Below are 13,432 nucleotides of genomic sequence, written 5' to 3'. Positions count from 1 at the left end.
TTTTTAAGATTTATTTATTTATTTTATTTATGAGTACACTGTCGCTGTCTTCAGACACACCAGAATAGGGCATCCAATCTCATTACGGATGGTTGTGAGCCACCATGTGGTTGCTGGGATTTGAACTCAGGACCTCTAGAAGAGCAGTCAGTGCTCTTAACCACTGAGCCATCTCTCCAGCCCCCCCTTTTTTTTTTTTCAGATCATTTAAGTGTGTGCTACCACACCCAGTCTGATAGTTTATTTTTAAGATTTATTTATTTATTTTTATATGAGTACACTACAGCTGTCTTCAGACACACCAGAAGAGTGCATCCCATTACAGATGGTTGTGAGCCACCATGTGGTTGCTGGGAATTGAACTCAGGACCTCTGGAAGAGCAGCCAGTGCTCTTAACCACTGAGCCATCTCTCCAGCCCCCCTGTTTTTTTTTTCAGATCATTTAAGTGTGTGCTACCACACCCAGTCTGATAGTTTCATTGTTAATATTTTTTTTTTTCTTGTGGTGCTTGGGATTGAGCCACCCCATGCCCAATCTCTTAATGTGTTATGTTTTGGAAAAATTATGTGTGTCAAAGCTTTGATATGAAACATTTAATGTGATCCTTGTAGCTGACAAGATGGCTTAGCAGGTAAGAGTATTTGCCAACTACACTAAGCCTGTTGGCCTGAGTTTTGTCTCTGGAATCCACATCGTGGAAGGAGAGAACTGACTTTGCAAGGTGACCTCTGACCTCCGTACTTCGGCTGTGATTGTGTTGTACTCATAGACATATACACACAAATGCAAAAAGATCGTTTTAATCATGATCCTCTTTACATAAAACAGCCACTTGCACATTGATAATGTTGTGGGTTGGTGACTAATTTTTGGAGTTTTGTTCCTAGATTCTGCTTCATCACAGTTGGGCTTTGGAGTTCTGGAACTGTCCCAGAGCCAGGATGTTGAAGAACATACAGTGCCATATGATGTCAACCAAGAGCATCTGCAGTTGGTAACCACTAACTCGGGTTCTACCCAGCCGTCTGATGTGGATGCAGATACTGGTAGGAAATGTCTTTTCTCACATGTGGAGTCGATTATAAGTTGTTTTCTCTCCCTCTAGGATAAGTTTCTTTTTTTTTTTTCTTCTAAGATTTTTTTTTTCCTTTGTTGTTGTTTTTTGATTTTTCATGCTGGTCTGGACCTTGTTATGTAGACCAGAATGGCCTTAACTCAGAGATTCACCAGCTACCTCTTCAAGCTTAGAAATATTTTTGTTTATTTTATTTACATGACTGTTTTGATTTTATGTATTTATGAGTACAACATGTTTGCCTGGTGCCCACAGAGGTCAGAAGGGGGAATCAGATTGGAACTGTAGCACAGATGTGAGCCACTGTTGTGGATGCTGGGAATGAAACCTGGGTCCTTTGCCAGAGCAAGAAGTGCTCTTAACTGCTGAGTTATGTCTCTCTCTTTTTTTTTTTTTTTTTTTTTTTTTTTTTGTGGGGGGGGCTTTCTCAACACAATGTTTCTCAGTGTATCCCTGGCTGTCCTGGAACTCACCTTGTAGACCAGGTTGGCCTTGAACTCTGAGATATGCCTGCCTCTTCCTTTGAAGTGCTGAGATTAAAATTGTGAACCACTATTTTTGGGTTCCCAATAAGTTTTAAAGCGATCCAAAATTAATGTATCATAGGTTTGCAGAGTAAGCAGAAGTACTTGTCAAGTGATGGCTTGCAGATTGATATTTTTTCCTTAGTAGGTCACTGATTACTTTCTTTTTGGGATGATACATTTTTTTAAAGTTTTTTTTTTTTAAAGATTTATTTATTGTTTATGTGTACACTGTCTCTGTCTTCAGACACACCAGAAGAGGGCATTGGATCCCATTACAGATGGTTGTGAGCCACCATGTTGTTGCTGGGAATTGAACTCAGGAACTCTGGAAGAGCAGTCAGTTGTCTTAACCACTGAACCATCTCTCCAGCCCCCTTATTTATTATTTTTAATGATTTATTTATTTTATTTGCATTGGTGGTTTTTCTGCATGTATGTTTGTGTGAGAGTGATGGATCCCCTGGAACTGGAGATATAGATAGTTGTGAGCTGCCATGTGTCTGCTAGAAATTGTACCTGTGTCCTCTGGAAGAGCAGCCATGCTCTTAACCGCTGAGCCATCTCTCGAACCCCAGTACCTATATAATGTTAAAATTCATTTTATATATAAATGGTGTCTGTGAGGCCAAAAGAAGATGACAGATCTAAAGTCTGACTTACAGGTAGGTGGTTGTAAGCTACTCAATGTGTGTGTGCTGGGAATTGAATGCTGGTACTCTGAAAGAGCAGCAAGACTTCTTAACCTCTGAAACATTTCTCTAGGGGTGTGAGTGTGTGTCTGTGTGTGTCTGTGTGTGTGTGTCTGTCTGTCTGTATCTTTATCTATATTTCTTTCTGTATATGTGTAGATATATTTATTTAAGTAATGTTTTTATTATTCTTTGAGAATTCCATACAGATTTTTTGATTTTATTTACCCAACTCCTTCCAGGTTCTGCCCAAACCCCCGACTTTATATTGTTTTTCCCTCCCTCCCTCTTCTTAAATAAAACAAAAACCTGTGCTGTCCTCTTTGTGATAGCGCCCTGGGCCTGTGGCCTTCCCTGGAATGTACTTCATGTACTCGCTGTCATAGGACTAAAGAAAAGTGACTTGACCTCTCCCAGCAGCAATCAAATGTCTGTATCTCCTTACCTCAGGGTAGAACTTCATGCCCACCTTTCTCCTTCCATGCTAAGATTTCTGTCTGGTTTGATGTTGTGTAGTTCTTGTGTATACTTTCACAATCCCTCTGAGTTCATGTGTATGTTTGCCCTGTTGGTTTTGGAAAACATTGTTTCCGTGAAGTTATCTACCACCTTTAGCTCTTAATTTTTTTTTAACCCCGTCTTTTGTATAGTTCCCTGAACCTTTAGGACAGAGGTGTGATATAGACATTCCATTTAGTTCTGAAAATTCCAAAGCTTCTTATTCTTTGCATGTTGCCCAGTTGTTAATTGCCATCTACTACAGGAAGCAGCTTCTTTAATGAGGACTGAGTGATGTACTGGTGTGTTGGTATAATGATATGTCAGTAGGTTTCATGCTATTGCTGTGTTCATTCAGCAGAGTGACAGTAGGTTTTCCCCTGTGGCCCATGACCTGTCTAGCTTCAGATTCTTGGGTCGGTGGCAGTTTTATCTCATGAAACAGGCCTTGGATCCAAGAAAGAAGTAGTTGTTTACTCCCATACCATCTGTGGCATTATTGCACGATCGAGCATAACTTTCTAGGCTGGTTGTGTAACTCAAAGGATCATGGCTAGTGAGACTGATGACCACTTTTTCTTCTCTAGTAGCATGTGTAGCACTGTGTAGCACTATGAATACTAGCCATAGGGATGAAGCTTCTAGCTGAGTATTAGCTAGATTTCTCCATGTTCTTTGATTCAAGTATGTAGTGTCTTCAGCCATAGGGTCTTATCCTCAAAATCTGGGGGCAACTGATAGCAGTGACAGTAGACTGTCATGTTTGAGAGGTCTGTGGGGCCACATTAGCCAATAGCTCAGAAGGTAGTAAGCACTCTTGGTACTGGGAGTTTTATTTGGTAGAGTATAGTGTCTAGTTGGGATATTGTCCCTCTATAACTCTTGATATTTTAAAATTAGACTAATTTCTGTTAACACTTTTTGCCTTTTGAGAATTATTTGTGCTGCCTCTGATACTTTGAAGAGTTAATATCTGCTTTGTGTCTTTTCCCCCTTCTTATATTTTAAGCAATTAAATGTGAAGAACAGCCCACTGAGGATATTTCCATGATAGAACAACCCAGCAAAGACATCCCTGTTACAGTAGAGACCAGCAAAGGTATCCATGTGGTAGAAGAACAAAATCTGCCACTTGTAAGGTTAGTCATGTACTCTCTAAAAGTGTCTGGAATTTTACTGGGGCCTATAGGAATTTCATTTTGGCTATGGAAACAGTATTAGAAACTGCTGATTCCCCCTTTCACATTTTACAGATACTGGCATTTTGTTTTTATCCAATAGAAATACTTATTATTTATACATATGGGTTGCTTATGCAGTCTTACTGTGCGTATGCTCTCATCTTAATTAAGGCCTATTACTAAAGGTGCATTATTGCTTCTGTAACTATAATCTTTAATCTTTGGTTGACATCTGTCTGGGTAATCAGTCACTGTCTGTAGCAGATCACCTTGCTTCTCTGGGGCAGTTAAGATGTAGATGAACGTTATATTAGAAAACCTATTTCTGTTCTTGAGCACCTGCATTGCTTTGGATTGTTAAATGTCACCCTTCTGTTAACTTATGGTATAGCGAGATGCAGGTATTTTTTCAAGTGTGTCTGGATTTAGTTTGATAGGAATAGGGAAAGGACACTCTGCTTGGTCTATGTTAATTTTTGTATGCCATACTATATTGACTGGCCAGTAGCCGAGAAAAACTGAGATGTTCTCCATTTGAGGGGAGATGAACGTTAAGTATCCTTTTATTATTTCTTTCAATAGAAGTTGGGGTTGGGGTCCTCAGCAACAGTGATTGTCATGGCTTTTTATTTTTTTATTGAGGTAGTGCTTTGCCATGTGACCCAGGATAGCTTTGAACTTGAAAGAATCCTCATGCCTCAACTTTCTTAGTGGTAGGATTGTAGGTTTATGTCTCATCATGATCCATTACGGCTTTTCTTTACAAAGTCCTTATTTCAGCTCTATTATTATTGTTATTATTATTATCATTATTATTATTTAAACAGGATCTCACTTTGTAGTCTTGGCATTCTTCTGACTTAGTATGTATCCCAGGTTGACCTTGAACTCATAATCCTTCCACCTCAGCCTTTGAAACACTGAGATTATAGGTATAGGCCCCACACCTGGCTTTCCTGTTATTCTTGCTTTTTCCATTTTTCCTTGGGAATATTAGAGTAAGTAAGTCTGTAGGAAGGGGTCAAGAATGTGAGTCTTACGTGGTTGACGATATGTGTAAAGGAGTCCTGGAAAAGGTCAGCAGGCAACAGATATGTTTGTGGCACCAGTGATGAGAAAAGCCATAGCAAGTCTGTATAAAGACTTCTGTAGCAGTTCTTAATCACTTTTCAGAAGTGTTCAACAGACAGAAAACTGAAAAGAGATCAGGCTGTGGGAGTGATGGAGACAGGCTCTGAATGCCCTCGGACTTTACAGTATTATTTCATTTTTCATAGTTATTTAGCTTAGGGCTATTAGAATTTTTGAAATTGCTAGAAGCTTTTTGTTGAAAGAGGGAAACATATGAATTTAGCAATCTTCATCATTGTTGATATGAATCTCCTAGGTCTGAAGACCTGCCTTCCAGTCCTCAAGTTTCTGTTGCTGCTGTGGAAACAAAGGAACAGGTACCTGCCCGAGAGCTGCTGGAAGGGGGGCTGCAGGTTCAGACGTCAGCAGAGCCTGAGGTTTCCTCAACTCAGGAAGACTTGTTTGACCAGAGTAGTAAAACAGGTAGGAAGGTTGGTTATTTCCACAGCTCCTCTTCACACTTGTTCTACATTTTTATTTTAGTTCTGAGGCTACTGTTGAAGTTAAAAAGTACCTTTTAAAGTAACGATGTTATGGAATAGATAATGATATGGGAGAATGATATGGAAGAAAAATATACTCGTAGCCAGTAAGTGATGAGGGCTGTCAGGGAATGTTTAGTAGTCAGCATTTTGTGTAGCTTTCACCCTTTTGGAAGTTGAGGTAAAATAGGAGTGCATCTAGTAAAGCTTGGTATCATGGACAGAGTTGCCATTTCTTCTTCTGTCTTGTGTACTGTGATTTTCTTACTCATTTGGGTAACAGTTTACTTATCTATTAGATGTCATAACAGGTAAATTAAGGTCTAGAAGAAAGGACACAAAGCTTAGATGTGTAGAATGGAATTTGTTTCACACTCCTGTAGTCTTCTTCCCCTACTCTACAGTCTCAGAAAGCCAGATGCTTAGTGAACAGCAGGCAGGAGGTAGGCTGTGCCCCTTTGCATTCTGTGCTACACTTGGTGTGTAAGACATCAGTGGCCACCCACTGCAGCTACCAGGGTGTAGGTAAGGCATTTCTATATACCTAGGGCTATTATAGTTAATATTCAATCTAAGTAGATACTCTCCATTCATGGAGATCTTAATAATGTGAGTAACTCTGGCTGCTCATATATCTTATTAGTAGTTCTTAGTATTTTCTGTCTCCTTTGAGGAGGCTCAAGTTCTAATCATGAAAATTGCTGCATTCATACCATCAGGTGTCATGCGCATTGTTTTGACTTCTCCCATCTGCATCATGGCATGAGCTTTACTTCACCTTAGGTAGACCTTGGAATAAAAGGCTCGATTGCTGTTTTATTATAGAAGCATCACAAGAAAGAAGAGCAGCCGAGCAGAGGTATAAGGATTCTGGCTTTTCCTCTCTATAGTAGTTACTTTTATCATTGCTGTAACAACAACAACAATAAATCTTACAAAAACAGGTTAAAGAAGGAAGGTTTTGGGGCTGGGAGAGTCAGATGCTCAGAGGTTAAGAGCACTGACTGCTCTTGCAGAGGTTCAGTTCCCAGCATCCACATGGTGGCTAACAACCATCTGTAACCCCAGTTCCCTTGTCTCGCCTCTATAGGTTCTTACAGGCATGTAGTAACATAAACTCTTACAGGCACACACACATAATAAAATAAAAACAATAAAGACATGAGTAACTTTTTAAAAAACAAAACAGATTTTTTTGGTCCCGAAGGCTGAGTTCTAGTCTTCATATTAGGGAGGCTGTGAGAAACTGTTCAGTGCCCATGCTCAGGAAGCAGAGAGCCCTGCCACTCAGCTCCCTCTGGGATTCCCACCCATGGGGCCTGCTACCTACGTTCAGTGAGGGTGCTTCATCCTCAGCTCAGCCTTTCTGGAAATGCCCTCATACACACTAAGAGCTGTGTTTCTATGGTGACTCCAAAAGCAGCCAAGCTGACAGAATTAATCACGTTAGCTCCACTCTTTGTCAGCTTGACACCAGCACATCACTTTACATCATAATATTTCACTCCTCACCCCCTAAAATCTCATTTTCATCTCATAATGCAACTGCATTTACTTGTTTGAAAAGTTCTAAAAAAAAAAAAAGAGAGAGAAAAGTCCTCCTAGTCTGAAACAACTCCAATATTGTCTAAAATTTAAAGTATCTTCTGAGACCGTATCTCTTAACTATGAGGCTCTATAAAACTGAAAATCAGATCATATATTAAGAGAGGGATGAGGACAGAGCAAGTGTGACATCCAGCAGAACAAGTACCAAAACCTGTAGCCCATGTGATTGGCCTTGTGGTCTTGTTCTCTGGGCCCCAGCTTTGTGTCCTCTGTCCTTCCGTCCTGATGCCTTCAGCACATATGACCTGTCCAGGGTTAACTCCACTGCAGTTTTCCTTGGCAGATTTCCTATGGTTTTGGCACCTCTGAGCGTTCTGGATTCTCCATTGTGACTTAAGTTTCACCTTCCAAACTTAATGCAGTGGCCTTGAAGGGCCTTATTACAGGGAGCTAACCTCTCCACACATTGCCTGTACTCAGCAGCTTTCTGAAACTTTGGTGCCAACTTCAGTGCCCCTCTTGTTTTTACATCTTTCATGCCTACAAAAACAATGCTGTGTGGATGGTGCTCCCAGTTCTGCCAGCTCCAGATGTAGCCTTTCCCTGTCGGATCCCAGTTGCAGTGTCTTTGAGGGTGCCCTTGGAGAAGCACGTCCCTTGGCAGCCATTTTGCAGCAGGGAACTCATGTGGTGGCATTGTCAGTTTAGCCTCTTTTCCTTTCAGATGAGTGGGTGGGTTTCTTTTTTTGTTTTTGTTTTCTTTTTTTTGAGACAGGGTTTCTCTGTATAGTCCTGGCTGTCCTGGAACTCACTCTGTAGACCAGGCTGGTCTCGAACTCAGAAATCCACCTGCCTCTGCCTCCCAAGCGCTGGGATTAAAGGTGTGCGCCACCACTGCCCAGCATGAGTGGGTTCTTACCTGCTGTTGTCTCACTAAAGAACATGAAGAGGTTTCTCTTTAATGGTGCAATTAACAGTTAGAGATACATCCCCTGTACACTATATCTTTAAACACACTACACATTTTCTTTCTTTTTTTTTTTTGTTTTTTTGTTTTTCAAGACAGGGTTTCTCTGTATAGCCCGGGCTGTCCTGGAACTCACTCTGTAGACCAGGCTGGCCTCGAACTCAGAAATCTGCCTGCCTCTGCCTCCCAAGTGCTGGGATTAAAGGCATGTGCCATCACTGCCCGGCAACACATTTTCATAGCTTTCTATTCTTCTACTGTTGAGAAGAATCGGAACAGTGAGCAGGGTGCTTTCCTGATGTGCAGTTTCTTCTATCGAACAAATTAGTTCATTACTTTTTCTGACTCTCCTAGTGACAGATTGTTAACTTTGTAGCCCTGGCTGTACTAGAACTTGCTATGTAGTCCTGGCTGGCCTTGAACTTACAGAGATCCATCTGCCTCTGCCTTTCAAATGCTGGTGCTGAAGGCATGTGCCACCATATCCAGCCAGTCCATTACTTACGAATTCAGCATCAAATTCTTAGGACATAAGTAGAGTGCAGATCTTTTCTAGACTGTATCATGAGTGGTCTGTATTCAGTTATAGAATGTCTTGAGTGGTTGATAGTACAGTTCTAGACAGTGGTTCCGTTTCTAGTAGAGTCCTTTTTCACTTTAAAGCTGTGTGACCCAGGCTTCTACTGTGTGCACTTTTTTCTGCATCCTGGTCTTATAGACTCTCACCTAGCTTCTCAGTGTTTTAAAAACTTTATCCTGCATCTGCAAACAATTCTACATTTCCCATACAAACCAGTTCCAAAGGCTGTGATCCAAAAGTCGGGCTATGACTGACTGGGCCCCAATTCTTGGAACCAGCTTTCAGGATTATTTTCCTCATTTTTGAAATAGAATGTCTGATAAGCATTAGTGAAAGCACAGAGATGCCCAGAGATGTGTTGTTTTGAACCATTACCTTCTCAAAGCTTAGTCTGTGGTAGAAAGGATGAAGGAACTCTTTTAACCAATTGTCTATTAAAAAAAATATGACTGGGTGGTGGTGGCTTACACCTTTAATCCCTGCATTCGGGAGGCAGAGGCAGGTAGATCTCTGAGTTGGAGTCCAGCCTGGTCTATAGTGAGGTCCAGGACAGCCAGGGCAACACAAGAGAAACCCTGACTTAAAAAATATAAAAACAAACCAACCAACCTGAAATGGGGCATGGGGTTGCCATTGATTCAAAATTTGTGCCTTCTGATGTCCCACTGAGTTGTGCTTCCACAGAAAGGACTTCTCCCCTGAAGTGTGGCAGACTAGGTATTGCTGTTTTTGCGGCACTGAGTAGGTTCTCCCATGCAGTGATGTCAGTCTGAGAAGTAAATACAACTCTAACTTTTCTCCCCCACTAGCTTCTGATGGTTGTTCTACTCCTTCAAGGGAGGAAGCTGGGTGCTCTCCGGTTTCCACACCTGCTACCACCCTGCAGCTCCTGCAGCTGTCTGGTCAGAAGCCCCTTGTTCAGGAGAGTCTTTCCACGTAAGTAAGCCTGAGAGCCTGGAGAGCCAGGTCACCATTCAGACCAGAGCTCCTGTCAGAGCCAGAAGCTGGGATCCAGGGCTTAGGAGTTTGGGGGTGAGAATTTAGGGGAACTGTTTAAAGTCTGTATTTTCCCATTGGAGGTTTGATGGTGGTAGCTAAAGGTTTCACTAGAAAATCAGTGCCTTGCAGTTTATAAATGTGATACATGAGAACCAAGTGTTGGCCCCGCCTCTTCCTAGCGTTATATTGTCACTTAACAATATAGGACAGAATGATTCGCTAGGACAAAGGGTTTGTGTTTTGTTTTTGTGCTTGTTTTTGTTTTTAAATAAAAATGCATACTCTTCATACTATGTAAAATGAGGTAATTTTTTTATGTCTTAGAACTGTGAATGTCCTGTTTAGTCATTATATTTTATGTCTACTCATTCATTTTGCCCTTACTTTTTAAAAACTTAGTGTTTGAGAGCTGTTTGAGTCTCAGATTGCTGTTCAGGAGAAACATTAAGTATATTTGCTATTAATTATGTGTGTTGGATGTTTTTGTTAAGAAGTCAAAGCACATGTTAAACCCTTGGCTGCAGTAAAGTAACCTGTGATTCTCTCTTTATATAAAGGAATTCCTCAGATCTTGTTGCTCCTTCCCCTGATGCTTTCCGATCTACCCCTTTTATCGTTCCTAGCAGCCCCACAGAGCAAGGAGGGAGAAAAGGTGAGCCGTCGTGATCTGTCTGTTCATCTCAGCCCAGGAGAGGAGCAGTGCTCTCAGCCTTGCCAAACGCACGCTTCCTTGAGCTTCGCAACACCCGCTGAGACCCGTGTACCTAGGATAAACCGCTCAAGCTCTTTGCTTTTTAAGCACAGATCTTTTACTTTAATTTAGAAAAAAAATGCTCTGGTGAAAATTTTTTATTTTTAAAATTGAACCCAAGTAAATTAGTATGGAGAAGTATTGGATTTATTATTAATTAATTACCTAGTACATTTCAGATACATGCTAATATGTTTCTAAGTGAGAGAAAGCCAGAAGTTGTTTCTTAGGCGCTTTATTTTTGTTTTTATTAAAATAATTGAGGGTGCCTTGAAGGAGCTGATAAAAATTTTAACTTAATTTGTCTTATGAGGCCTTAGTATCCCCCTTACTCTCTGAGATGGTCTCATGTATCCTAGGCTCTCCTTTGTCCTTTGAACATTGGATCCCCAGCTTCTACCTTCCTCTACTATAAATCAATAAATCAATAAATCTCCCTCTACCATATATATATGTATCTATCTATCTATACATACATACATACATACATACATGTATATATATATATACACATACAATTGTAATACAGTTATGTTGTATAATACACAAGTATGACAGTGTGTGCCACTGTGCCTGGCTGTATGTGGTATTGGGGATCTGATTTTGGGCTTCTAGCAGAGTGGGCAAGAATTTTACCAATAAAGCTAGATTCCTACCCTATGAATTTCTAAATGTTTATGTATTTCTAAACATCTGTCTTTTCCAAATTTTTCCTGTAAATTCTGTGAGTTTCTTCTTTTTCCTCTGTTTTGTTTTGTGTTTGAGACAGAGGTCTGCCTATGTGTCCTGGGTTGCCCTTCAGATAGCGATCCTCTCCCTTCCCCTCCTGATTGCTAGTATTTCAGCTTTGTAGCACTGTACTTCTGTGCTCTTTTTATTCATATATCAATAAGGCTGGATAATTTTACAATATTATTAAATACATTGTTTATACCAGGTGATGTCATTTGTTCAGTTATTTCTCTGTTTTTTTCCCTCAGAGAATCCACACAAAAATCCTAAGTAGTACTTAAGGTTATTTGTTTGCTTGTTTGTTTTGGAGACAGGGTTTCTTTCTCTGTGTAGCTCTGGCTGTCCTGGAACTCACTCTGTAGACCAGGCTGGCCTCCGAACTCAGAGATTCACTTGCCTCTGCCTTCCAAGTGCTGGGATTAAAAGCATGAGTTTTATCCCCACATTGCATATGAGGAAATGAGGTTACAAATTTCACAACTAGTAATATAGTTAGGATCTGAACTCTGGCATTTGCCTCTGAGACATTTGCTTTAACTTGTCAGATGTTCTGTGACAGTGCTGTCTGTGCTATTGAGTTCTGGGTGTACTGAGAAGTACTAAGATGCAGGGTTAGCCTCAGACTTCTCTCTGCTTGTCTGTCTGCTAAGTTGTGGGTACCATTAGCATTGGTTCAAATAGTTGTAGAGACCAGTAGCATTCTAACTATATGTATAATTGGTGGCATCTTTAGTCAGAATGATGGGCTTTCATTCTGCAAAAACCCTACTTAGATTATTAGGCTAATTTCTTAACTTTTTCTATCTGTAATGTGAACATATAAAAAGAATTACATTAAAGATGCTTCTTCTTCTCCTTGTTTATAATCAATACTATATAAAATTTGGAAGAGTTATAAAAGAGTAATGTGAAAAAAATATTACCTTGGGTCACAGTGTAGATTTAAGTGCAGTTATTATTTGGATGTGTTTTTCAAAGCACTTTCTGTACATAGGAAAAAGTATTTTTATGTCGTATTTTTGTAAAAGTATTTTTGGCATCATTATATATTTGATGAATCTTCTTTTTTCCCATGTAACCCTGAATCATATGCACCCTTGTTTGTGAGGTCTCAGATACATCTTATTTAGATCTGTTTGTTTTGTCATCTATCTTAGATTATTAAACTAAATCAAAGTTTGTAGCACTGGGCCTTAAAATCTCTTCAGCCTGGTATGTGAGGGTGAGGCTGAGCAAGCAGCCAGGGTGGGCACTGAAGTTTGGAGTGTAGGCGGTTGGTAACATGAGTGTAAGCTGGGAAAGCTAAATGGAGTAAGTAGTTTTTGACTGGTTTGGTTGGGATCAAGTTGTAAAAATAAGGGTGAAAAGTTTGATGAATTAAATAGCTACCTAGGCTGGCTCTGAGGATGGGCTCGATTGCCTTAAGGTAGGTAGTATATCATGCAGAAACAGTGGTTTTAAGCTTTATATATATGGATATTTTGCCTGCATGTGTGTTTGTGTATTACTTGTATGCATGGTGCCCTCTTAGGCCAAGATAGGATTGATCCCTAGAACTGGAGTTGCAGATGGCTGTAAGCTGCCAGGTGGGTGCTGAGAATCAAACTTGGGTCCTTTGAAAGAGCTGTAGCCTGTACTTTTAACCTCTGAGCCATTTCCCAACCCCATGAACAGTGATAGTGTTTTCTTTGTGTGTTTCCTCTTGAGCAGTTTTTGTTATAGTCAGTCTCTTGATTCTGAGATAAGTCAGTGTTGATTGGCATTGGTGGCTCTGTATTTGTACTGGTGTCAGTCTCTGCACTTAGCAGGACTTACTGCAGGCATAATGAGTTCATACAAACTTAGAGTGATGAGCAAGTTCATTGCCTTTCAAGGTCTGGGGCAGAGTATGTTGTAGTTAAATTAGGTGGCATTAAATGCTGGGGAGATGGCTCAACAGTTGAAGTGCTTACTGTGTAAACAGGAGGACTACTGTTGGGATCCCTAGAACCATGTAAATGCTAGGAGAGCTCCTAAATCTACCTTCAGAAGGCCAAGATGGAATCCAAGGAGCAAGCTGGCTAGCAATACTAGGAAGTCATCAAGGAAGATTCTCCACATCAACCTTGGGCTTCCATAGGTATCATCCCACACGTACACACATGTAGACATTCATACACATGCACACCTACCACATACAGAAACACAGGAAAAAATGGATCTGGCTGTTCCTACAGAAAATGAGCTAGGATAATCTGGGAGTGTTTAGAGAAAATGTAATTTACATTTCT

At 40.4% G+C, this 13,432-nt stretch overlaps 1 protein-coding gene across 1 annotated transcript in view; it reads left to right on the top strand.

Annotated features, from left to right (window-relative positions):
* Tp53bp1 (tumor protein p53 binding protein 1) overlaps nucleotides 1-13,432 on the top strand; it is a 73,515-nt gene that overhangs the window by 11,598 nt on the left and 48,485 nt on the right. Inside the window, exons 5-9 of the mRNA XM_028766928.1 lie at nucleotides 890-1,048; nucleotides 3,801-3,930; nucleotides 5,360-5,526; nucleotides 9,490-9,616; nucleotides 10,237-10,331. Coding sequence (XP_028622761.1) covers nucleotides 890-1,048; nucleotides 3,801-3,930; nucleotides 5,360-5,526; nucleotides 9,490-9,616; nucleotides 10,237-10,331 — 678 coding nt within the window. The remainder of the gene's footprint in view (nucleotides 1-889; nucleotides 1,049-3,800; nucleotides 3,931-5,359; nucleotides 5,527-9,489; nucleotides 9,617-10,236; nucleotides 10,332-13,432) is intronic.

Source organism: Grammomys surdaster, unplaced genomic scaffold, assembly GCF_004785775.1.
Source record: "Grammomys surdaster isolate TR1022 unplaced genomic scaffold, NIH_TR_1.0 170, whole genome shotgun sequence".
Lineage (NCBI taxonomy): Eukaryota > Metazoa > Chordata > Mammalia > Rodentia > Muridae > Grammomys > Grammomys surdaster.
The sequence above is the reverse complement of the archived record's forward strand: the minus strand, read 5'-3'. Positions and strand labels throughout refer to the sequence as shown.